Raw genomic sequence first — 27435 nt, forward strand, 5'->3', positions numbered from 1 at the left:
GGGGAGCATTTTTTTCTCACTGCATATGCGCAGTTCAAAGAACAAAGAACAATACAGCACAGGAACAGGCCCTTCGACCCTCCAAGCCTGCGCCGCTCATGTGCCCAACTAGACCATTCGTTTGTATCCCTCTATTCCCAGTCTGTTCATGTGGCTATCTAGATAAGTCTTAAACGATCCCAGTGTGCCCGCCTCAATCACCTTGCTTGGGAGTGCATTCCAGACCCCCACCACCCTCTGTGTAAAATACATCCCCCTGACATCTGAGTTGAACCTTGCCCCCCTCACCTTGAACCCGTGACCCCTTGTGTTCGTCACCTCCGACCTGGGAAAAAGCTTCCCACTGTTCACCCTATCTATGCCCTTCATAATTTTGTACACCTCTATTAGGTCGCCCCTCATCCTCCGTCTTTCCAGGGAGAACAACCCCAGTTTACCCAATCTCTCCTCATAGCTAAGACCCTCCATACCAGGCAACATCCTGGTAAACCTTTTCTGTACTCTCTCCAAAGCCGATTGGAGCAGCAGCGTTTCAGGCGTGATAAGCCTCGCCCACAGCACAATTCAGACTCGCGATTTTTTTTTCAGGCTAAGTGCGTATGGGGGCGCCTGAGAACAGTTTTCCAAATTGTATCTGAATTACGCCCAGATTCAGCACTTAGAATCAAATGGTAAAATAGCCCCCTATGTCTCTGATTCAAATCAATTCAATTTTACTCTTTGCCGCACTTGGTCAAATGGTGCCTTGATGCTAAAAGGCACTCACTCTTCACCTTATCCACGGAATTCAGCTCTTCAGTTTATGTTTGAACCAATACTGTAATGATAGGTGGAGCAAAGTGGCCCTGAAAGAACGTACAAGGTCTGTAGCATCTACAGGTAAATCATATCAAACAGCACATCCCTTCAGCTGTTCGCAACAGACAAACTACAGATTGTACTCAACCAACTTGTGCTCGTGAAACTCAGAAAATGGTGTCGAACATTAGATGTCATTCTGCAATCAGGCAACACTAACTAAATAATCCCAATTGTGCTAAGAATTACTCCAACAAGTATTTAGGGTTATCTGACTCATAGTGTGGCACGCATACATGTGCTAGAGGCCACATATATTCACACACATGGCTCTCTCCTTCCCAAACAGAAAGAAAAAGTCCTTGCTTTGTGCCTTTTTCAATTAAACAAAAGCTTGGGAGACAGCCATTCTCGATTTCATTCCCCATGATAATGCGTTGACCAATCAGAGTCGACCTGACTAGTTTGAATTTAAACAGAAGCTTGGCAGTTAACTGTTCCCTGTGCATTCTCTGGCACAATATCTCTGCCAATCAGGGTCCACTTGCTAACGGATCAGCACTCTCTTCTCATGCCGTACAAATTGAGATTTGGTACTCTTGCCATTCTGTCCTGATGAGTACAAGACGGAAAGCTTTGATAACATGTTGCTTTTTTTTCAGCAATATTAGTTCCATCCTCCAGTACTTTTCCACAATCACTGTATTGTTTCAAGGTTCATTATTATGTTACGGGAGAGTACAGGTTAATGTACCCATGACTCTGAGCTGATCGAACATTTCTATCTTTGTAACAAACATCAGGGACTCCCAGATAACCAAGATTCAGAGAAAAGTTCTCTTTACTCAGATCCCATAATGTGTCTTCTTAAGCAAGTAAAACCAATTTAAATTAATATGATCTGGTATAATGTAACTTTCAATCAGTTTTCTGCACAAGTTGTCCTCACTGTGAATCTGGATACAATGTCTAATGTATTGAATCCAATACAAAATGGGAGACCATGAGGTTTGATGCAGCGAAGGTTTACTAGGCTGATTCCGGGGATGACGGGACTGATGTATTAGGAGAGATTGACTAGGTTAGGATTGTTTTTGTTGGAGTTCAGACGAATGAAGGGGAATCTCATAGAGACTTACAAAATTCTAACAGGACTAGACAGGGTAGATGCAGGGAGGAAGTTCCCAATGGTGGGGGAAGTCCAGAACCAGGGGTCACAGTCTGAGGATTCGGGATGGACCATTTAGGACAGAGATGAGGAGACATTTCTTCACCCAAAGAGAGGTGAGCCTGTGGAATTCATTACCACAGGAAGCAGTTGATGCCAAATCATTGAATGTATTCAAGAGGCGGCTAGATGGGGTGAATGGGATCAAAGGTTATGGGGCAAAAGCAGGATTAGACTATTGAGTTGGACAATCAGCCATGATCGTAATGAATGGCGGAGCAGGCTCGAAGGGCCAAAAGGCCTCCTCCTGCTCCTATCTTCTATGTTTCTCTGTGTAACAGGCAATTATAATGAGCGCCATTAACAGAAACCGAAGAGGAGGTTTTCTGTGCATCAGTGTGGTCAGGGAAATGTACAGAAGGAACAAAAGTTTGGAACAATCATGTTCTTGGCTATTTTCTCCCTTTGCCTCCCTGGCATTATGTGCGTTCTTCAGGAAAGGTGACAGGATAGTGGACTGTCCCCCAAACTCTCGTACTGCCTTGCTGCAGTCACCAACCACAAGACGTGTTGGAGGAAGATTCTTCTTGAAAATACTAATAACGGAATGATGTAGGAAAAAAACAGGCAAACTGCTTTCCGCCCCTTCCAAAGTGATTGCAACACTTAACGTCCCCCAGTCAGAATGAAACAGACGGAAGGAGGCCATTCAGCCCATTACGCCTGTGTAGGCTATTTGATAGAGATATTTCATTCACTTTTGAAAGTTACTATTGAACTGGTTTCCAGCATGCTTTCAGGCACGGCCTTCCGGGTCATTACAATTAATCCCTGTGTAAAAATGTTTTTCTCACGTCACCTCTGGTTCTTCTGACAATCAGTTTAAATCTGTGCTCCCTGGTTACCGATCCTCTGCTGCTGCAAACAATTTCTCTTCATTTATTCCTAATTGAACAGTTCATGATTATAAATAGCTCGATCACGTCTCTTCTTAATCTTCCTTGCCTTCGGGGGCAATGATACCGACTTCTCCACAAAACTGAAGCCACTCATTCTAGATCGATTCCTGCTTTGGGTCACTGTCTGTGCGGAGTCTGCACGTTCTCCCCGTGTCTGCTTGGGTTTCCTCCGGGTGCTCCAGTTTCCTCCCACAGTCCGAAAGACGTGCTGGTTAGGTGCATTGGCCATGTTAAATTCTCCCTCAGTGTACCCAAACAGGCGCCAGAGTGTGGCGACTGGGAGATTTTCATAGTAACTTCATTGCAGTGTTAATGTAAGTTTACTTCTGACACTAATAAATAAACTTCTAAACTTTCTTCACCTTCTGAGAGTGAATCTGCCCTGTACTTTTTCCCTGTGTCTGTGTGGTTTCCTCCGGGTGCTCCAGTTTCCTCCCACAATCCAAAGATGTGCGGATTAAGTTGATTGGCCATGCTAAATTGACCCTTAGTGTCAGGGGATTAGCAGGGTAAATGTGTGGGGTTACGAGAGTAGGACCTGGGTAGGATTGTGGTTGGAACAGACTCGATGGGCCAAATGGCCTTCTTCTGTACTATAGGGATTCTATGATTCTACTTTCTTTAAGTACTTAATATCTTAACTAAAGTATGGCACCCAGAATTGAATAACATCCACTCATTGGACTCTAATTAGTGTTTTACATAGGTTTGGCATTGACCAATTTCCCGCAGCTCTGGCCTCACACCCTTCTCCTCCCTGCCAGAACCATGATAGGGTCCCCCTTGTCCTCACATTCTAATTGAAACTTTAACTCTATTTTCTCTCTCCACAGTTGCTCTCAGACCCGAGTTGTTCCAGCAGTTTCTGTTTGTGTCTGGCACAGATCCCTGGCTTGTACTCTATGCCTGTAATAATAAAGCCAAGGAAATTTGGGGCACAGTTTCAAAGTTTGCAGATGTCCCATATACCATTTTTTAAAAATAGCCTTCGCATCCTACCCTACCACCTTAAAGGATTTGTGTACATACAGCGACTTTCTACTCCTGAACCCCCTTTAAAATAGGGCCATTTAGTTCATATTCCTTTTCCTCACTCTTCTTACTCAAAGCACGCTACTTTGTGCTCAGTTTCACCTGTCATGTGTTTGTCCATTTCATCTATCTATGTTCTCTTGAAATCTATTACTCTCCTTCTCATTGTTTATCGACACTTCTGAGTTACGTGACATCTGCAAACTTTGAAACTGTGCCCCAAATTTCCAACTATTTCAGGATTTAGGAACCATGGCAACTTGCTGAATATCTGACATTCACACAGAGTTTCTGAATTACACCACACAATATCTGTTCATCTATTGGGTAATAAGTGGCACAGTGGTTAGCACTGCTGCCTCACGGGTGCCAGGGACCCGGGTTTAATTCCAGCCTTAGGTGATTGTCTGTGTGGAGTTTGCACGTTCTCCCCGTGTCTGCGTAGGTTTCCTTCGGGTGCTCCGGTTTCCTCCCACACTCCAAAGATGTGTGTGCGGGTTGGGTGGATTGGCCATGTTAAATTGCCAATTGGTGTCATGGCGATTAACGGGATAGATGCTTGGGTTTGCGGAGATGGGATCTGAGTGGGATTGTTGCCAGTGCAGGCTCGATGGGCTGAATGGCCTCCTTCTGCACTGTAGAGATTCTATAATTCTATGAATCTCTGTTGGGCATAGCATGACTTGGTTAGTTCTGAATGACCACGTGCATGAAATTAATGGTGTTCTGTTACAATAAGAAGTTGACGATTTCTGTCTGGATGCTTGCTGGTAAAGAATGTTGCCAAAATCGCCTGCTGTGTGATGCTCTGAGTTTAGTGCTGCGGGAGGAAACACTTCCATTCTGTCAAACCTCCTGCGGGCACTCTTTCAAAAACGCAGACGCATACAAATTCAGGCCTGCCTTGCTGCTCTTGCTCGTCTCTCAAGGTGGCAAACTCATTAACCATCTCCTGAGACGTGACACCCATATTATCTTGTGTGGTGCTCCACAGACATGCCCAGGTAACTGGTTCTGAGGTTGTTCTTATCTAGCCGGAGGTTATCTATGTTCTATGGAGCACGCTTCACCTCCAGCTCCTTGGGCGGCACGGTGGCACAGTGGTTAGCACTGCTGCCTCACAGTGCCAGGGACCCTGGTTCAATTCTGACCTCGGGTTACTGTGTGGAGTTTGTACTTCCTCCCCGTATCTGCGTGGGTTTCCTCTGGATGCTCCAGTTTCCTCCCACAATCCAAAAATGTGCGGGTTGGATTGACTGGACATGCTAAATTGATCCTAGTGTCAGGCGGATTAGCAGGGTAAATGTGTGGGGTTACGGGAATAGGGCCTGGGTGGGATTGTGGTCGATACAGATGCGATGGGCCGAATGGCCTTCTGTACTGTAGGGCCTCCTGCACCGAGGCGATAAAACCAGACAACCGTTCGCAGAGCTGCTCATCCCAACAAACTGCCTCATGTTTGCTGCACTGTGGCTGTTTTATCACCAGCTGAAACTGAGAGCGGGGAATGGCAGAAACATTGCAGGATGCACCACACAGACGGAAGTGCTTCTGCAATAAATTGGCCCTAATGGGTCTGCCGCAGCATAAACAAATCTTGTTAAAGATTTCTTATTCAATTTAGATCCAGCAGAAAACTCTAACTCCTGCGTGTATTTGCTATGATTACATTAAATGTAACTGTCCTGTATAAGGTTGTACCGACAGTAATGGACTTCAACCAAAACCATATAAACAAATCACCCTCCCCACCGTCTTATCATAGAATCTTATATCACAAGGAGGAGGCCATTTGGCCTGTCATGTCTATGCCAGCTCTTTGATAGAACTATCTAATTAGTTCCACTCCCCACTCCTTCACTTGGTAATGGCAAGGAGCTTTTGACAGCCCGTAAGCTCTTTCTTCAGAAGGAACTCTTCAAAATGCAACAAATGAAACAACAACAAAGCTTTCTCCAACTTATAATTCAAAGAAAGGGTTTAATAAAGAAACATCATTACTCCAAACTTGGGACGTCGCCCTGGGCCACTCCAAGCTTCCCAAAATTCTACATAGTTCCTTACTTATAGTGAATCAGTTGGTCAGCTGACTATTACATCACTCTGTGATTGGTTCCATGTGTTACTGGGTCAGCTGACCCTTACATCTTGTCCCCATTGGTCACATTACATCCAACACAAATTTGTCACTGGTTACATACTGACATAAGTATTCGCCATAATCATCTCACTACTGTGTCTGCCGCCATAATCATCTCACTACTGTGTCTGCCGCCATAATCATCTCACTACTGTGTCTGCCGCCATAATCATCTCACTACTGTGCCTGCTGCCGTGACACCGTAAGAAGTCTCACAACACCAGGTTGAAGTCCAACAGGTTTATTTGGCAGCTGCCAAGTAAACCTGTTGGACTTTAAACTGGTGTTGTGAGACTTCTTACTGTGCTTACCCCAGTCCAATGCCGGCATCTCCACATCATGGCCATGACACCAGGCAAGGGTGATCAAAGCAGTAGTATTGGAAAGGGAGATCTCTCAATACACAAGACAGAGACAGGCTGGAAGTCTTCATTGAGCCATGACCAGAAAAATAAAAACAACTTTTTATTTCAAAAGGCAAAGTTTTTTTATTCACCTGTGGGCATCGCCGACTAGGCCAGCATTTATTGCCCATTGCTAATTGCCCTTGAGAAGGTGGTGGTTCTTGAACCGCTGCGGTCCAAGGACTGTAGGAACACCCACAGTGCTGTAGGAAAGAAGTTCACAAGAATGATCCCAGGAATGAAAAGCTTGACGTATGAGCAGCACTTGAGGACTCTGGGCCTATACTCGATGGAGTTTAGAAGGATGAGGGATCTCATTGAGACAGAATATTTAAAGGCCTGGATAGACTGGACGAGGGGAAGATGCTTCCATTAGTAGAAGAAACTGGACCCGAGGGCACAGCCTCAGAGTAAAGGGATAACCCTTTAGAACCGAGATGAGGAGGAATTTCTTCAGCCAGAGGGTGGTGAATCTATGGAATTCATTGCCCCAGAAGGCTATGGAAGCCAGGTCATTGAGTGTATTTAAGACAGAGGTAGGTAAGTTCTTCATTGGTAAGGGGATCAAAGGTTATGGGAAAAAGCTGGAGAATGGGATTGAGAAATCCCATTCCAAATTCCCAAACCCCAGTCCAAAGTTGTGCTGGTTAGGTTGATTGGCTGTGCTAAATTGACTCTTAGTGCCAGGGGAACTAACTAGGGTAAATACATGGGATTATGGGGATCAGGCCTGGGTGGGATTGTGGTGGGTGCAGACTCGATGGACTGAATGGCCTCCTTCTGCACTGTAGGATTCTATGATTTTATGATTCTATGAACTTATCAGCCATGACTGAATGGCGGAGCAGACACGATGGGCCTGTGGCCAAACGGGCCACCTAAGATGGCACTTTACAAGAGCATGCTGGGATAATTGGGCAAGTACAGAAACAGACAGGCTGCAGCACTTAAAAGAAACTGGACCGAGATAGACAGTCTACAGCTGCAGACATTGGAATACACGGGATATAGGCCATCCCAAAGACAATGGACACTCTCTGGTCAAACCGGGTTGTTTATCAGACACAGGGGCGCCTTAACCCCTTATTTGGGAAAGAGGTATGTGACCAATGTGCCTCCAGCATCTATAGGCATAGCTGTTGGGTATATACTCAGAGATCGGTGTGGCAGCACCTGATTGGACTTTATCGATCGGGGTGATCAAGCCCTGATCGTTTGATTGGCAATGACCAAAAGGGGCAGAAAACCAACGAGGTATAAAGGGTGCTGCACAACAGAAGAATCTCTCTCTCTCTCTCCCTCCCCAACGAACAAACCACGACAACGGTGACCATTGCCAACAACAACTAGCATGAGGAGAGCCACCACACCAAAGAAAACGAGAGCCAGAGTATCAGACCAGACCGAAGAACAAAACTACGCAGAGGACTCCGGAGACCAACACATGGATAAAGGCCAATATCTGCCTGGGTACTTGCCAGTCACGTAAAAGTTAAGTCAAGGTCTAGTATTGGACTTGAACTTTAGTATTCTGTAAAATAACTTAGTATTGATTGTGTGGGTGATTAATATCAATTGTGTGTGTGAATAAATAACTAATAAATCACTAACAAGAAGTCTACTTGCAGTTCTTTGTCTATCGTATCAGGATTAAAACAGACTGTGCAGCAGACGCAGGCAACAGGCCGAATGGCCTAATTCTGCTCTTATATCTTATGGTCTTATGGAGTTCCAGGTTTTTGACCCAGTGACAGTGAAGGAATGGTAATATAGTTCCAAGTCAATATGTGTGATTTTGGAGGGCAACTTGTAGGTGTTGTGTTCCTATGCATCTGCTGCTCTTGGTCCTTCTAGATTGTGGAGGTCACAGGTTTGGTAGGTATTGTCGAAGGAGCATTGGTAAGTTGCTGCTGCATTATTGCAATTGGTATATACTGCTGTCACTGGGCAGCGGTGGTGATTGTGGTGGGAATGAATGATTAAGGTGGTGGATGGAGCAAAGTAAAGTATCTTAAACGAGTGCTGCAATATGGAAAGTTGCAAATAGCTGCTAACCTGCTGCAGGGAATTACTAATCCTTAGGTTAAGAGCTGTGAGAGAGAAAGAGAAATTTGAGCCATCGTAATCCCTTACGTCACCTGTACATGAACCAAAGTTTAGCCAAACACAACTGAATCCCTGAATCACAACTGAAACACAAATGATTGTCATCGACTTCAGGAAGCATAAAAGAGAACATGCCCCTGTCTACATCAACGAGGATGAAACAGAAAGGGTCGAGAACTACAAGGTTTTAGTTGCCCAGATCACCAACAACCTGTCCTGGTCCCCCAAAGCCGACACTATAGTTAAGAAAGCCCACCAATGCCTTACTTTCTCAGAAGACTAAGGAAATTTGGCATGTCAGCTACGACTCTCACCAACTTTTACAGATGCACCATAGAAAGCATTCCTTCTGGTTGTATCACAGTTTGGTATGGCTCCTGCTCTGCCCAACACCGCAAGAAACTACAAAAGGTTGTGAATGCAGCCCAATCCATCACGCAAACCAGCCTCCCATCCATTGACTCTGTCTACACTTCCCACTGCCTCGGCAAAGCAGCCAGCATAATTAAGGACCCCACGCACCCCGGACATTCTCTCTTCCACCTTCTTCCATCAGGAAAAAGGTACAAAAGTCTGAGGTCGCGTACCAACCGGCTCAAGAACAGCTTCTTCCCTGCTGCCGTCAGACTTTTGAATGGACCTACCTTGCATTAAGCTGATCTTTCTCTACACCCTAGCTATGACTGTAACACTACATTCTACACTCCCTCCTTTTGTTCTCAATGAACGGTATGCTTTGTCTGTATAACATGCAAGAAACAATACTTTTCACTCTATGCTAATACATGTGACAATAATAAATCAAATCAAATCAAAAAATCAAATCAAAATCCACCACAAGATATGCAACAGCCACAGAGTTTATTTTCTTTCCTGGGACGCAGGGTTGCTGATAAAGCCAGCTTCAGGCGGCATGGTGGCACAGTGGTTAGCACTGCTGCCTCACAGCGCCAGGGACCCGGGTTCGATTCAAGCCTCGGATCACTGTCTGTGTGGAGTTTGCACGTTTTCCCCGTGTCTGCGTGGGTTTCCTCCGGGTGCTCCAGTTTTCTCCCACAGTCTGAAAGATGTGCTGGTTAGGGTGCATTGACCCGAACAGGCGGCAGAATCTGGCGACTAGGGGAATTTCACAGTAACTTCACTGCAATGTAATGTAAGCCTTAGTTGTGACTAATAAATAAATAAACTTTTATTGCCCATTCCCACATGTTCTTAATGGGTCTGCTTCTTGAACTGCTGCAGTCTGTGTGGTGAAGGTGCGTCCACAGTATCTTTCACTAGGGAGTTCCAAGACTTGAACTCTGATTAATAATATGTGTGTGCGCACCTTGGAGAAAAAGAGAGGTCGTGTGCTTCCATGCTCCTGCTGCCTTTGTCCTTCTGGGTGATGCAGGTCATGGCTCTAACAGAAGCCTTGGAGAGTTTTTTTTAGAACAGTACAGCACAGGAACAGACCCTTCGGCCCACCAAGCCTGCACCGATCACGTTGTCCTATCTAGACAAACCGCCTGTATCCCGCTATACCCCACCTGTTCACATGTCTATCCAGATAAGTCTTAAATGTCGCTAACGTGTCTGCCTCAACCACCTCACTTGGCTGTGCATTCCAGGCCCCCACCACCCTCTGTGTGAAAAAACTTCCCCTGCACATCTCTACTGAACCTTTCCCCCCTTATCTTGAACTTGTGTCCCCTTGTAATTGTACAGTTGCTGCCTTGCATCCTGTAGGCACTGCATCCAGTGCTAGTGGGAGTGAAATCATAGTCTATGTGAAGCGCCAGTCAAGCAGATTGCTATATCCTACGCACCAGACTAAATAGTGGAAAAGTTGCAATTAATTTAATCCATCTTGCAGCTTGTGTATCAGATATATATATAAAATATATATACACACACAAGTGTATTGTGAGGGGACTTAAGACCTCACACTGTACATTTTTATAATACAATATATATAGCCTCATGGCTATTTATAAAATTTTAAAAACTGGAGAAGGACCATTAAGAATGACTAAATCCATGTCTGTCTGTGACCTCTGAGCAAAGGAAGCTACCTGGCAATTTTGGTGAAACTCGCACCTCGTTATCTCTGGGGAGCCACTAATGACCTTCTGTCGGTTGCACGGGTCAAATTCAAAGAGAGCAATACAAAGGCCATCTGCATTTCATAACCTATGCTGGCCAACAGAAATCTGCTCATCTGCTGAGACAAAGGGCCCCACAATCTCCCTTTCAATTCTTAATGGTTGAGGCATTTAACAATCTGGGGGACCCAGATGAGGGATACATATCCCTTGTCAAAGAGAGTGTGGAGATGACATGGCTTTTGGAACCAGTAAGATTGCCTTGCTGGACTGGAAAGCTCACAGTTTGCTGTATACCATCTAACTGGCAGCCTCACAGAAAAGAAGCTCTGGCCCATGTTGGACACCTGGCCCTATCCACACTGCTTCTGCTGGAGATTCTGTATCATCGCCTACAGGACTGATTCACCTGTGCGTTCCTATCTCATTGCGTGAAGTCAACACCACTGGAAAGTTAAATTATTCCAGCATCAGTTTTCAGCTTACCGACCACCATGAAGAAATAACAAATTGCAATTTGATTCTAATCTCTGGAACTCACGCGAAACATCAGGCCGGATTCTCCGACTGAGATTCTCTGGCTGAGCACCAAATTCTCTGTTCTCCCTGGCAGTGGCACCGGGGCATGAACGGCCAGAGAATTTTCTCCGTGGCCTCTGTACTGCAAATCTTTCATTTCTGAATCCCTCTCTTCACGCTCCGAATGTCGGGAGGATGTTGCAAATCCTCTTTTGCGTTGTGAGTGTGTGCAAATAAATTAACCCTTTAAGTTGATCCTATCTCAAGTTTGCTGCGGGGTTATTAACAGAAAATTGGATCACACTAAAACCAAGGGGGTGGGAGAAATGCCGCCACTTATAAAAAGGGCAACAATTCAGAACAACTGTCTGTTTACAGATGGGTGATGAGAGGAGAAATTAGTGCTGTTTAAATTAACCCTGCTCTTTTTATAACAGTATATACACAACCCCACATATATTTTCTTTATTAGTAACACAAGTAGACTTACATTAATACTGCAATGAAGTTACCATGAAAATCCTCTAGTCACCGCACTCCGGCACCTGTTCGGGTACGCAGAGGGAGAATTTAGCATGGCCAATGCACCTAACCAACATGTCTTTCGGACTGTGGGAGGAAACTGGAGCACCCAGAGGAAACCCATGCAGACGCGGGGAGAATGTGTAAACTTTGCACAGACAATGACCCAAGCCAGGAATTAAACTCGGTCCCTGGCGCTGTGAGGCGGCAGTGCTAACCACTGTGTATTCATATAGATAACTCTAATACATCCATATTTATATTGTAACAGAGCAGATAGATAGAGGTACACTATGTCTAACAGAACAAGGCTGCCAAAGGAAAGATCAAGGCCAGTCAATTTAAACTGTTATGAATGATAATCCACACACAGGTGAGATTAAAAGGAGCTGAACATGCTTTTTTATTCACCCATCACTGTATCTATATTCTGGCACAATGGTTGCAGAGTATTGTGAAGATTGGCTATTCTAGTCAGGTCTAGTTTAATATATTATTCCAGGTCTATTGCGCTATCAAAGCTTCAGTCTAACTGGAGGAGAATGCTAATAACGGAGCTGTTTTCAAATATATTTGCAACTGTTCTATATTAAATCAAGTTCTTAAAGTCCTCCTTTGTTCTTTTGGTGATTATTTTAAACATACGCCCCATGGAAATAATGAGCTGAATTTTCCAGGTCGCTTAACAATGGGCTGAGGAGGCAGGAGGGCTGGCAAAATGGCCAGGGAGGGGTTGAGAGAGAGTCCCAATGTCTCTCCCTGTTATAACATATTACCAATGGTGGGGAAATTGGCAGAGTGGTCGCCCACCACTTAAGTGGCCATTTAAGAGCCTCTTCTCGCCTCCATTTTACGAGTCACTTCTCACCTCCATGGGTATTTTCTCCGCGTTGGGACAACACCTGAGGAGACCATCAGATGAAACATCTGGGCCTCACAGCATGTGGGATACTCCATTAAGAGTACTCCATCACCCACAGAAGGGCCCCCAGTGGCAATGGCTGCCCCTACAGCCACAGCACTGCCAGTGCTCAACAGCACACTCCCAGCCAGGCCCCAGCATCTCCCGACTCAACTCACCTCCCTTAGAGAGTGCCCTGTCATTGAGGTGCCCTCTCCCTAGACCTGCAGATAATGGCGCTGCTGAGGCTGCCAAGATGCAGCCCTGGAATTGGACCAGCAGCCCTTGGTGGTGATGGTGGTGGGGAGGGTTGCTGCCCATTGTCCTGCCACCAGCTAAATTGGGTTCAGCTGTCGGTTTCAGTGCCAGTAGCAGTACTTCATCTTCAACGGGGATATTCAGCCCAGTGTCACCTCACCAAAGCCCCTTCCAGTCATGGATTCACCACAGTACCAAAGGAAGCCACTCTGTCCATCTAAATGTTTTACATTCCTAACAAAATGTTTAATCTTCAATGATCTATTGGAAAGAACAAGGAATAAGTTTATCATCATCCCCCATCCCCACCCACCAGAAAGTACTTAACTTGAAATTATGAGATGGTATCTTGGTTAAACTGGAGTCCACCATTTCCTGGCCTATTCTGCTGGGCTTCAGCAGGTCTGGAGCAGAATTTCAGGCCCCACATTTTGATGCCTAGCCTTCTTTCTCAGGAGGCTAAGAAAATTTGGCATGTCCGCTACGACTCTCGCCAAGTTTTTACAGATGCACCATAGAAAGCATTCTTTCTGGTTGTATCACAGCTTGGTATGGCTCCTGCCCTGACCAAGACCGCAAGAAACTACAAAGGGTTGTGAACATAGCCCAGTCCATCACGCAAACCAGCCTCCATCTACACTTCCCGGGGACTCAGTAAAGCAGCCAGAATAATCAAGAACCCCAAGCACCCCGGACATACACTCTTCCACCCTCTTCCAACAGGAAAAAGATATAAAAGTCTGAGATCACGTACCAACCGACTCAAGAACAGCTTCTTCCCTGTTGCCATCTGGCTTCTGAATGGACCTACCATATATTAAGCTGATCTTTCTCTACACCCTAGCTATGACTGTAACACTATATTCTGCACCCTCTCCTTTCCTTCTCCACTATGTACTCTATGAATGGTATGTTTTGTCCGTATAGCGTGCAAGAAGCAATACTTTTCACTGTATCCCAGTGCATGTGACAATAATAAATCAAATCAAATCAAAATAGCCTCTCTTTAATTTAAGGCCCTGTGCTTGCAAACAAAATCCTACACTAATGGTGCACAAATGCATTTATCTGAGCCTCCCGCAGTTTCACGATCAATTTTCAATTGTCTTGAAATCTTAATCTGCCAGTTTCATAGTGACATGCAAAGAAAATCACTTGAATCATCAAACCTACTTTGCTGCTTCTCAAGTCAAATTTAATTTAGATAAATGGGAACCATTTCTACCCCAAAGGTCCAGTAAACTTTGAAGACAATAAGGGACATTTTATTCCAACCACCAGTATTCTGGTGTTTCCATGATTACCCAGTTGAACAGCTTTTGTCTACTCTCACACATCCCCTGTGACAGATTGCGCAATAAACATTCTGCTGACTGAAGTTTTAACTCAATCTTATAAGCCATTACAAGTTTAGATAAATATATGTTCCCGTCTGAAATGTCTATTTTCTGCAGGCTAAGAGATAATTGAGAACGAACCAAATGAGTAAATTGAATGGCATATCAGCAGAATCATGATATATAAAATGCCCAGCGCAATAAAGGGTTCACTAAACGGAAGAAAATCACCTAAAAGCCTCACTGCCTTTGCAATTCACTCTCTCTAAATTAGGTGTGATGTACCCTCGGTGTGCTATGCTTGATTTGATTTGTCAGTTCAGATTATTGGCACAGGTCTGATGTGCCCTCCAGCACAGGCTATCTTCTTTACAATGCTTGCTTCCAGGATCTGATGGAAAGGCCCCCAAGGGGTCTGAATCAGCGCTGCTGACTGAAGCCCCAAAACGCGAGACCAAAATCCTTCAGGATTCAATGGATGTCTGCAAAAATAAGGCTAACTCGTATCTTTTGTTCAGTCCTCTTCACCTTGTCGCCTACCCCTCACAGTGATCCATTCTCCCCAACCCCTGTCTACATCAATCATGGGGATGAAGTGGAAATGGTTGACAGCTTCAGGTTTCTAGGTGTCCAGATCACCAACAACCTGTCCTGGTCCCTCCATGCTAATGTTATAGTTAAGAAAGCCCACCGACGCCTCTACTTTCTCAGAAGACGAAGGAAATTTGGCATGTCCACTATGTCTCTCACCAACTTTTACAGATGCACCATAGAAAGCATTCTTTCCAGTTGTATCACCGCTTGGTATGGCTTCTGCTCTGTCCAAGACTGCAAAACACTACAAAGGGTTGTGAATGAAGCCCAGTCTATCACTCAAACCAGCCTTCCAGCCATTGACTCTGTCTACACTTTCTGCAGCCTCGGGATAGCAGCCAGCATAATCAAGAACTCCATGCACCCCAGACATTCTCTCTTTCACCTTCTTCCATTGGGAAAAAGATACAAAAGTCTGAGGACATGTACCGACCGACTCAAGAACAGTTTTTTCCCCGCTGCTGTCAGACTTTTGAATGGACCTACCTTACATTAAGTTGATCTTTCTCTACATCCTAGCTATGGCTGTAACACTACATTCTGCATGGTCTCCTTTCCTTCTCTATGAACGGTACGCTTTGTCTGTATAGTACGCTTTGTCTGTATAGCACGCAAGAAACAATACTTTTCACTGTATACGAATACATGTGGCAATAATAAATCAAATCTGAGAGAGCTGGGTGTAAAGATGTACGACAGCTTCTCTTGGTTTGCGGGTCTGGGTGCCCTCCTCACAGGGCAGGAAACATAGAATATAGAACATAGAAAGCCACAGCACAAACAGGCCCTTCGGCCCACAAGTTGCGCTGATCATATCCCTACCTCTAGGCCTATCTATAGCCCTCAATCCCATTAAATCCCATGTACTCATCCAGAAGTCTCTTAAAAGACCCCAACGAGTTTGCCTCCACCACCACCGACGTCAGCCGATTCCACTCACCCACCACCCTCTGAGTGAAAAACTTACCCCTGACATCTCCTCTGTACCTACCCCCCAGCACCTTAAACCTGTGTCCTCTCGTAGCAACCATTTCAGCCCTTGGAAATAGCCTCTGAGAGTCTACCCTATCCAGACCTCTCAACATCTTGTAAACCTCTATCAGGTCACCTCTCATCCTTCGTCTCTCCAGGGAGAAGAGACCAAGCTCCCTCAACCTATCCTCATAAGGCATGCCCCCCAATCCAGGCAACATCCTTGTAAATCTCCTCTGCACCCTTTCAATGGCTTCAACATCTTTCCTGTAATGAGGTGACCAGAACTGCGCGCAGTACTCCAAGTGGGGTCTAACCAGGGTCCTATAAAGCTGCAGCATTATCTCCCGACTCCTAAACTCAATCCCTCGATTAATGAAGGCTAGTACGCCGTACACCTTCTTGACCGCATCCTCCACCTGCGAGGCCGATTTAAGAGTCCTATGGACCCGGACCCCAAGGTCCTTCTGATCCTCTACACTGCTAAGAATGGTACCCTTCATATTATACTGCTGCTTCATCCCATTGGATCTGCCAAAATGGATCACTACACACTTATCCGGGTTGAAGTCCATCTGCCACTTCTCCGCCCAGTCTTGCATTCTATCTATGTCTCGCTGCAACTTCTGACATCCCTCCAAACTATCCACAACACCACCTACCTTGGTGTCGTCAGCAAACTTACCAACCCATCCCTCCACTTCCTCATCCAGGTCATTTATGAAAATGACAAACAGCAAGGGTCCCAGAACAGATCCCTGGGGCACTCCACTGGTCACTGATCTCCATGCAGAGAAAGACCCCTCCACAGCCACTCTCTGCCTTCTGCAGGCAAGCCAGTTCTGGATCCACAAGGCAACAGCCCCTTGGATCCCATGCCCTCTCACTTTCTCAAGAAGTCTTGCATGGGGGACCTTATCGAACGCCTTGCTGAAGTCCATATAGACCACATCCACCGCTCTTCCTTCGTCAATGTGTTTGGTCACATTTTCAAAGAACTCAACCAGGCTCGTAAGGCACGACCTGCCCTTGACAAAGCCGTGCTGACTACTTTTGATCATACTAAACTTCTCTAGATGATCATAAATCCTGTCTCTCAGGATCCTCTCCATCAACTTACCAACCACTGAGGTTAGACTCACCGGTCGGTAATTTCCCGGGCTGTCCCTGTTCCCTTTCTTGAATATAGGGACCACATCTGCAATCCTCCAATCCTCCGGAACCTCTCCCGTCTCCATCGACGATGCAAAGATCATCGCCAAAGGCTCCGCAATCTCCTCCCTCGCCTCCCACAGTAACCTGGGGTACATCCCATCCGGTCCCGGCGACTTGCCAACCTTGATGCCATTCAATAGTTCCAACACATCCTCTTTCTTTATGTCCACATGCTCGATCCTTTCTGTCCACCGCAAACCAGCAGTACAACCACCCAGATCCCTTTCCACCGTGAATACCGAGGTAAAGTATTCATTAAGCACCTCCGCCATTTCTAATGGTTCCGCACAAACTTTTCCCCCTTCACCTTTTAAGGGTCCTATGCCTCCACATCTCATCCTTTTACTCTTGACATATTTGTAGAAAGCCTTGGGATTCTCCTTAATCTTACCCGCCAAGGTCTTCTCATGACCCCTTCTCGCTCTCCTAATTTCCTTCTTAAGCTCCTTCCTACATCCCGTATACTCCTCTAAATCCTTAACACCTCCTAGCTCTCTGAACCTTCTGTACGCCTCTCTTTTCTTATTCACCAGGTTCATCACAACCTTCGTGCACCACGGTTCCCGTACCCTACCAACACCCCCCTGTCTCATCGGAACGTTGTCATGCAGAGCTCCAGACAAACATTCCTTGAAAATCCTCCACTTTCCTTCGGTACTTTTTCCCAAGAATGCCTCCTTCCAATTTACCCGTCTAATTTCCTCCCTGATGACACTGTATTTCCCTTTACTCCAGAGAAACACTTTCCTAGCCTGCCTGATCCTATCTCTTTCCAATGCTATCGTGAAGGAGATAGAATTATGATCGCTATCCCCAAGATGCTCACACACCGAGAGATCATCCACCTGTCCAGGTTCATTAGCCAGCACCAGATCAAGTACAGCCTCTCCTCTAGTAGGCTTATCCACATACTGTGTCAGGAAACTCTCCTGGACACACCTAACAAACTCCTCTCCATCCAAACCCCTAGCCCTAGGGATATTCCAATCTATGTTTGGGAAATTAAAATCTCCCATCACGATAACTCTGTTATTCCTACATCTCTCCAGGATCTGTTTCCCCATCTGCTCCTCAACATCTCTGTTACTATTGGGCGGCCTATAGAAAACACCCAGCAAAGTTACCGACCCCTTCCTGTTCCTAACCTCCACCCACAGAGACTCCGTAGTCAATCCCTCCACGGCGTCCACCTTCTCTACAGCCGTGACACTATCCCTGATCAACAGTGCCACTCCCCCGCCTCTCTTGCCTCCCTCCCTGTCCTTCCTGAAACATCTAAAACCCGGCACCTGAAGCACCCAGTCCTGTCCCTGAGACATCCAAGTCTCCGTAATGGCCACCACATCACAATTCGAAGCAGCAATCCACGCTCTAAGCTCATCCACTTTATTCACTACACTCCTGGCATTAAAATAGACACATCTCAGACCTTCAGCCTGAGCACTTCCCTTCTCCATCACACGTCTAACCTCCCTCTTACCCTGTCTACATTCCTTATCTATTTGCGAGTTAACCTCCTCGCTCTCAGTCCCCTCATTTCGATTCCCTCCCTAGGCAGGTTGGCAGGAAACATCCCTCATCATTTACATGGCAATCTGGTGTGGGCACCCATATCCCCTCCCCCATGAAATCCCATGGCAACAGAAAGCGGGTGAAGATACTGCACATCCTTGTTACAATTCAAGCCAATTTTTAAAGGGCACCCTGACCTCCTTAAAGCCAAAATTGCTGAGTCCGCCTCGCCAGCATGACGTTGTGGGACCCACCTCCAGGAGTTTGTTTTGACCAAGTGTGAAATAATTTGGCAGGAAAAGCTGACAGTGCAGCCGGCAGGCTACACAATGCTTTTCTCACCAAGGTTGAAAATTCCACCCATAACTTAATCTTGATTTTAAAAAAGAAAGATTCCTTTAATTTGTGCGTATTATAAAGAGGAATATAACCTACACTGGAAGAATGAAGGTGATGTTAATTATAATTATGCTGTGCCTTTGAGAAATGTAGTTGAGCCATGTTCCTGTGCATGGTCTGTTGTAGCAGTTTTTGATGCACTTGGAGCCAACCTGTCTACCAGCATCCTGTACTGTTGCTGCAGCAGCATAATTGCTTCTAATGGCTAAAATGTTGGTTTTAATCTGAACTAATGCTGTTCTTCTGTTTTTCCCGGGATTTTGCAGAGTGGGGCTTGATTGGGATGATTGGCAAGTATGGTCATATGACGTGGAAGCTGGGTTTACACAGAATATTCAAACTTAGAGGCTGCTTTTGGAGTTGAGAGAGAGCTGTGTCTCTCTTTTCCTGTCTCTGAAGTCTGGAGACTGGAAGCTCAGAACCTAAGTCAGAACCTTTCTCCGTTAAACTGTGCGATGCGGGTACAAATTTCAAAAGATGGAGCTTGGTAAACATAAGCTCCCGGAATTTCTGCAGGGAATTCTCTCCGGCTGTCCCAAATGCGGGAGAAACACGATCTCTTATTTAATCTTCTCATCTCTAAGCCTCTTTCCAATTTCCTTAATGCCACTCACTCCAGAGTGTTTTACAACCTTGTCACCTGAATAATTCATGGCTTGTGGAGAAATTAATTTCAGTGCATCGTTTGACTGCGCTGAGGTCTTGCTGTTTTGAGGATATATCCTTCTCTGAAAACTGCTGTGGGGATCTTTGTCCAGAAGTGTTAAAAAGCTGCAAATCCAACATCACTGGAGCATGCTTGTTTTTGTGCTAACTAATTCTGAAGAAGGGTGTATGAATGTGGAGTATTGCTTTAAATTGGAACAACAGAGATAGCTAGCTGTTAAGAATCATACTTTGCCATGTCTAAGTATTTTGATTGGTAAAAGATATGCTAATGCTTTTTATTATATTCTAACTGCATTCTTAAATAAAATTTGGTTTGATAAAAGCTTCCTAGTGGGTCACTTGAATCATACCTGGAGTGAAACATCTTATGCTCAACAATGCCAAAATCAAATACAAAGGTGGAAGTCTAGGCTAACTGCATAACATACCTTGGAGATTCTGGTCTAGGCATTAACATAATAAACAGCTCTCAAAGTTTATGGAATCATCTCAACCTCTTTAACTAGCTATTCTATTCGTGTTATTGTGTGAAATAATAATGTGGTCTGTAACACTTCAGTATTGATCGCAATACCAACCTTGCTTTTTTCCTGTTGAAGTTCGATTTGAATATCGGTAAGCTTAGTCCGGAGCTCCTCGTTGGCAGCTTGCAATGCATCTATTAATGCCTCGGGCTTTTCGCCCTTCCCACGTGCTTTCTTTGACATGTTTGTTCAGCAGTTCTTCTGGACACAGTGAAGGAGGAATCAGTAATTCCTAACTGTCGGAATCGCACAGCCTATGGAACGTCCTCCCATTATCAGCACTATCCTTCGGATCCTGGAGTAAACACATTCAAAACACAGTGGAAGGAAAAGTTAACCTTGTAATTCAGTACAAAACATCATCATATATAGTGCCTCACATCATCTCAATCCTAGTGCATTGATGCAGCATCATGGGCACAACTCTTTTCAGTTGCTAATGACTTCTCCTCCCTCATAAGATCAGAACTGGGGCTGTTCACTGCTGTTGGTACATGTTGAGCACCATTCCATAATTCCTTAGACACTAAGGCTGTAGTCATGGCCAACTGCTTAAGTCGATAGAATCCCTACAGTGCAGAAGAGGCCATTCAGCCCATCAAGTATGCACCAACTCTCCGACAAAGCATCCCACCCTTCCCGAATGCCAAGATAAATTGTCCCCCAACACTGCACTGATCTGGAATGGGGCACCCTTGCATTAAGTCAGAACCTTTCTCTGTTAAACTGTGCGATGCAGGTACAAATTTCAAAAGATGGAGCTTGGTAAACATAAGCTTCCGGAATTTCTGCAGGGAATTCTCTCTGGCTGTCACAAATCCAGGAGAAACGCGATCTCTTATTTAATCTTCTCATCTCTAAGCCTCTTTCCAATTTCCTTTATGCCACTCACTCCAGAGTGTTTTACAACCTCATCACCTGAATAATTCATGGTTGGTGGAGAAATTAATTCCAGTGCATCGCTTTTAAAGAAAAGACGGGTGGAATTTTCATGGAAGTTGCTTTTAATTTCCAACCGTAGTGGGAGATGGGTGGGAAACAATCATATAAATATCTGCATTCATCAATTCCCCTAGTTGTGTGCCATTTTTCCAAAGTTTTTGTGCAGCCCAGCTAGCTCAAGGTCGGTCGAGCATGGGACTCTTAATCCCAGGGTCGTGGGTTCGAACCCCACGTTGGGTGCTTAAATTTCAGGCGCTGGAGTGTGGCGACTAGCATAGTAACTTCATTGCAGTGTTAATGTAAGCCTACTTGTGACTAATAAACTAAGTTTAAAAAAACTTGTACTCAGTTTATGGCAGGAGATTGGGAGAACCGGTGAGGAAATTCAACCACAAGCTGTCTCACTTTTATCATAGAATCCCTACAGTGCAGAAGGAGCCCATTTGGCCCATTGAGTCTGCACCGACCACAATCCCACCCAGGCCCTATCTCCATAACCCCAAGTATTTACCCTGCTAATCTCCCCAAAACTGAGGGGCAATTTAGCATGGCCAATCAACCTAACCGGCACATCTTTGGACTGTGGGAGGAAACCGGAGCACCCAGAGTAAACCCACGCAGTCACGGGGAGAAAATGCAAACTCCACACAGTCGCCCTAGGCTGGAATTGAAACCGGGTCCCTGGCGCTATGAGGCAGCAGTGCTAACCACTGTACCGCCCTTAAATAGTCAATGATCTCCCTGGAGAAAAAAAATCTGATACCATCAGCATTCAAATTCCAAGTTAGTTATTTCAAAATTCACAAATTTTAAGATAACTTTACAAAAACATGTTTGGAAGGCAAAACCGCAACTTAAGTTATGGCACCTCCTTGTCCTGCCGCAGTTTCAATCTAACATCTTATTTTCACATGTTAAGGCCTAAGCAAGTACAGTATTTTTCAGGAGTGGGGTTTGTCGGTCAGCTCTGACTAAGTCAGCAGTCTTTCAGCAAAAAAACCCCCTGTTTGTGTCTACCTCTGAGAAAAACGAGAGATGTCAAGTGCAATATTGTTCTCAGAAGCAAGACAACAGCTCCAGTTGTGCTTGTCGAGAATAAGATGCTAACAATCCGACTGAGACAAATCCAGTGATTAAAACGAGAATGTTAGGTGCCAAACACATTTGCATTTCATGTATTTAGCGGTTCTCAAACATCTGGGACTCAATCTGTATCACAGAAGTACTGGCATTAAGTGGCAAAAGGCTATTTATGGTCTCACTGAGACACATAAGACCATAAGATATAGGAGCAGAATTAGACCATTCGGCCCATAGAGTCTGCTCCGCCATTCAATCATGGCTGATATGATTCTCGTCGCCATTCTCCTGCATTCTCCCTGTAACCATTGATCCCCTTATTGATCAAGAACCTATCTATCTGTCTTAAAGACACTCAATGATCTGGCCTCCACAGCTCTCTGTGGCAATGAGTTCCACAGATTCACCACCCTCTGGCTGAAGAAATTCCTTCTCATCTCAGTTTTAAAGGAGCGTCCCTTCACTCTGAGGTTGTACCCTCGAGTTTTTGTCTCTCCCACTGGTGGAAACATCCTCTCCACGTCCACTTTATCTAGGCCTCTCGTGGTGATTTGAAATCAGTAAATGAAAAATGCTGACTTGAAAACCCCATTTTACTCACTGTATAGAAAGAAAATATTTATATAGCATGTACCAGAAAACCAGAGGCTGTCCAATCGAACCGAGGGACAGTAAAGCGCTCGACAGTGGGAAATATATGCACTAATCTGTAAAGAGATGGTTTGCATATTATTGAGTGTCAGTTTATCACCAGCAATGACTGAATCCCACTGAAGGTAAGTTGTACCATTTTATTTTACAGACCTGCATTGAGCGTAATACTGAGGTAAGTTTTCCAATTTTTAAAGAGAGCAGCAACCTCCTGATTTCTGGAAAGTTAGCCAATTATTATCAAGCGTTTGCCATCTTGTACTTCATATTTCCTTCCAACTCACTTTATTACAAAACTTTTCTCTCTCAAATTAGTTTATTCACTCGCGCATAAACACACACACACATTTTTTCATTCATTCAGGGGGTGTGGGTGTCGTTGGCTAGGTCAGCATTTATTGCCCGAACCTAATTGCCCTGGAGAAGCTGGTGGTGAGCTGGCACTGCTTCTAGGGCGGGGGTTCCAAGATTCTGATCCAGTGGCGGTGAAGGGATGGTGATGTCTTGTTTCCAACATCGACATATACATTCGCAGTTGCAGTGAGCCATTAGGAGGAAGAGGAGGCAGAGCAGAGGCAGAAGAAGCAGAGGAGGGAAGAGGTGGTGGTGGTGGGGGTGGTACTTTGCCAGTGGGGTGTGAGGGGTGGGGTGGAAGGAGGGGTTTTTCACAAAGTGTGGTGGAACCAGAGTTGTGGGAAGGACAGGAGCTCGGGGAGCTGGTGAAGGACTGGAGAGGGGGCTGGGGTGGGGGGTAAATGGAGCCATGTGTACAGGCAAGGGAAGGTTGGGGGGACAGTGGGGAGGGGGGGGGGGGTGAACTCTTCTATTCTCAGCTTTTCCTCCAAAAAGCAACATCTAGTGAAGATGCAAAGTCCTTGAAAGCACGGCCAGAGGGTGAAGCACACGACTATTTTGGAATATCTCATGACTTCAAATGCAGCACAAACGTCTGATGCTACTGCAAGGTCTCAGGGCTTGCTCAGATATACATGCCTGACACCTTGACAAAGGGATCAGAGTTATCATAGAATCATAGAATCCCGACAGTGCCATTCAGCCCATCGAGTCTGCACCGACCACAATCCCACTCAGGCCCCATTCCCACAACCCCACATATTTATCCTGCTAATCCCCCAACACTAGGGTCAATTTAGCGCGGCCAATCAACCTAACCCACACATCTTTGAACTATGGGAGGAAACCGGAGCACCCGGAGGAACGCACGCAGCCACGAGGAGAACGTACAACCTCCACATAGACAGTGAGCCAGGCCGGGAATCGAACCCAGGTCCCTGATGCTATGAAGCAGCAGTGCTAACCACTGCGCCACCATGCGCCCCCCCCCCCCCCCCCCCACCGCCCCCAAAGTGCAATTGCGTTCACAAAATGTATGCTGTTCTTAAAGATGGTCCCAAATTTATTCCTGTTGGATCGGGAACCAAGCATGATTGTGTTGTTCGAAAGCTAACTATGAAAACCTTTGTTAGTCTCGGGTTAAAATAATAAGCTGCCTTGTGAAGCATACAGTAGGATTCACCTTCATGGTTCACTACAGTCGCGGATGTATATGGCTGCCAAAGACACGCAAAAGTAATGTCCCAGTTGCCCTATTTTGTCAATGACTGCTTCTGTGCAACATGAATTGGCCAAATGGTTGAGTGACTTACTACAGCCAGCTTTTAGTGAGTTTTCCACATACTGGGTGAAGGGTTGCTTCAACTTTGCAAAAGACTAGATGCGACCTAGGTATTGATAGCAACATCTTGTCTATATGCAAACTGAGGGCTTATTTCTGAAAGTACCACTGAAGGCAGCCATTGACTTTTCTACTGCATCACTATATCACAGCAAGATAGATGTGACGCTTTTTTCTGAACTGGTGTTCATTCAATTTATGAACTTAGCAACTTGTGCAGGCAAGCTTAGTTTTAATGACACCATGTATGCTCAAATAGATGGTGTTGCCATGGGTTACCCTCCAGGCCCAGATCTCAGGAACATTTTCATCATTTGCCACGAGAAAAGCATTTGCAATGGAATGAACCTCAGGCTCCTACACTGTGCAAATTTTTATGTGTAGATGATAGGTTTGCGATCTTCATACCTGCAGCCACATATAAGGATTTCCTTAATATGTACCACCCCACACTTCAATTCATTTTTTTAATGGATCAGTTTAACCCGCTCCCTTTCCTTGTTCCACATGCTAGAAGATTGGCCTTAGCAACGACGTTGTAACCAGGGCCATAGCCATTTGCTTATCTTGGAAGCTGAATGTGGAAACAGGGAACATCAAAGCTATCTTGCGGGGCAATGGCTATCCTGATCACACCACTGTTCACTGTGTATCGTGCAAATTTACAAAGGGGTCAAAGGTCACTGAGAAGTGCCCGGTCTACCTCAAACTACTATCTCTGAATCCCTCACTATCCACATCCTGGAGGTCACCATTGACCAGAAACTGAACTGGACTAGCTCTGATGAAGTGGCATCTGGACTCAAAACATTGGCTCTATTCTCCCCCCCCCGACAGATGCTGTCAGACATGCTGAGATTTTCCAGCATTTTCTGTTTTTGTTTCAGATTCCAGCATCTGCAGTATTTTGCTTTTAGCCATATAAATACTGTGGTTACAAGAGCAGGTCAGAGGCTAGGAATCCTGTGTCAAGTAACTCCCCTCTTGACTTTCCATCTGTCTACCATCTACAATAAGAAGTCTCACAACACCAGGTTAAAGTCCAACAGGTCTAAAGTCCGGAGCTCCGAAAGCTAGTGGCTTTTGCTACCAAATAGACCTGTTGGACTTTAACCTGGTGTTGTGAGACTTCTTACTGTGTTTACTCCAGTCCAATGCCGGCATCTCCACATCATGACTACCATCTACAAGGCATAGGTCAGGAGTATGATTGAATCTCTCCATTTTCCTGGATGGGTGCAACTCTAACAACACTCGAGAAGCTTGACAACATCCATGACAAACCAGCCCGCTGGATTGGCACCCCAATCACAAAAATTCACTCCCTCCACCACCAATGCTCAGTGGCAGCCGTGTGGACCATTTACAAGATGCACTGCAGGGACTCACCAATATTCCTTAGACAACACAGGACCGGTACAGCAGACTCATGGGAACACCATCACCTAGAATTTGCCCTCCAAGTCACATCCCATCCTGACTTGGAAATATATAACCGTTCCTTCACTTTTGCTGGATCAAAACCCTGGAATTCCCTCCCTAACTGAGAGTGCACCAACAGCACATGGACTGCAGTGGTTCAAGAAGGCAGCTCACCATCACCTTTTCAAGAGCAGTTAGGAGCCATCTATAAAAATGCTGGCCTAGCCACCAATACTCAAGTCACATGAAGGAATTTAAAGAATAAATTACCAAGGAAATTTAAAGTATCTCAAAGACTTGAACAAGAGGTTAAGGAAGGTGTTTTTTGCTACTATGAAGTAGTGGCTATGCAAATGGTATTTTCCACTAACAGGATACTGCCTCAGTCCAAAATATCCTCCAGCCTATCACATAATTCAGGAACATTGTGTATGAATTTCAGTGCTAGTGCATAGGCCGTATGGCCTCCTGCTTAATGGCGATTAAATTTATTTATTAGCATCACAATTAGGCTTATATTAACACTGCAATGATGTTACTGTGAAAATCCCCTAGACGCCACACTCCGGCACCTGTCCGGGTACACTGAGGGAGAATTTAGCATGGCCAATGCACCCAACCAGCACGTCTTTCAGACTGTGGTAGGAAACCAGAGCACACGGAGGAAACCCATGCTGACATGGGGAGAGCATGCAAACTCCACACAGACAGTGACCCAAGCCAGGAATCGAACCTGGGTCCCTGGTGCAGTGAGGCAACAGTGCTAACCATCGTGCCACTGTGCAGGTTGAATCAAACAGCATGTTCCTTCAGTTCTTTGTAATGGGCAGGGCAGAGACTGTACTCAACCAGCCTAGGCTTGCAAAGTCCAAAACAAAACGTAGACTGCTAGATGTGATCCCACAATAGGGCAGCACTGGCTAAACAATCCTGAGTGGGCTAGTAGGTACACCAACAACCAATTTAAGATAAGCAATCAGAGCTCATAATGTGGCTCATTTACACTTGCTACAAGCGACTTGCATTCACACACAGGGACCTCTGACAAATTGTAGGTGAAGGATTTCCTGGGTTTTTGATCCCACAAGTGCGGTGAGCATCCAGAAATCAGGCAGATTAAAGTACGCAGCTACGAAGCAACCAGCCAAAATTTCTTCCATTTAAATCAATGAGGAAAATCTTTCGGTGAGTTGCTTAAACAAGCGAGCACCCCGGGGGTTTCTTCATTTTCTTACATTCACTGTTCCCAGAATACAGAAGCAGGAATTGCTACTGAACAGACACCATGTGCATCCGTAGCTAAAACTACCAACTTAAAACGATTTTAACAAACATTTAACATCACACCCTTCGCCCTCATCATTGCTTTGAGGGAGATAGCAGATGTTCAGCTATCACTCCCTTAATTTTAACTGCATTTCATTTTCAGATTTCTGTCATTTTTTCCCGGGTATGAATCACAGAAAAACAACTTCCGAAGTTCAGTGGTTTAGCTTTTCAAGATCTTTTTATACTTGAAAATCTTCACACG

The 27435-nt window shown here is 45.2% G+C and overlaps 1 protein-coding gene and 1 non-coding gene across 8 annotated transcripts in view; one reads left to right on the forward strand and one right to left on the reverse strand.

Annotated features, from left to right (window-relative positions):
- Window positions 1-27435, reverse strand: part of LOC144491975 (janus kinase and microtubule-interacting protein 1-like) — a 329706-nt gene that overhangs the window by 132975 nt on the left and 169296 nt on the right. For all 7 annotated transcript variants that reach the window (XM_078210197.1, XM_078210202.1, XM_078210204.1 and 4 more), the window contains exon 3: window positions 20168-20408. In XM_078210197.1, coding sequence (XP_078066323.1) covers window positions 20168-20296 — 129 coding nt within the window. In that variant the 5' untranslated portion in view covers window positions 20297-20408. The remainder of the gene's footprint in view (window positions 1-20167; window positions 20409-27435) is intronic.
- trnak-cuu (transfer RNA lysine (anticodon CUU)) lies at window positions 21221-21295 on the forward strand. Its single transcript has one exon. It is a non-coding gene; the product is annotated as a tRNA-Lys (tRNA).

The sequence above is a fragment of the Mustelus asterias genome, chromosome 1, assembly GCF_964213995.1.
Source record: "Mustelus asterias chromosome 1, sMusAst1.hap1.1, whole genome shotgun sequence".
NCBI lineage: Eukaryota > Metazoa > Chordata > Chondrichthyes > Carcharhiniformes > Triakidae > Mustelus > Mustelus asterias.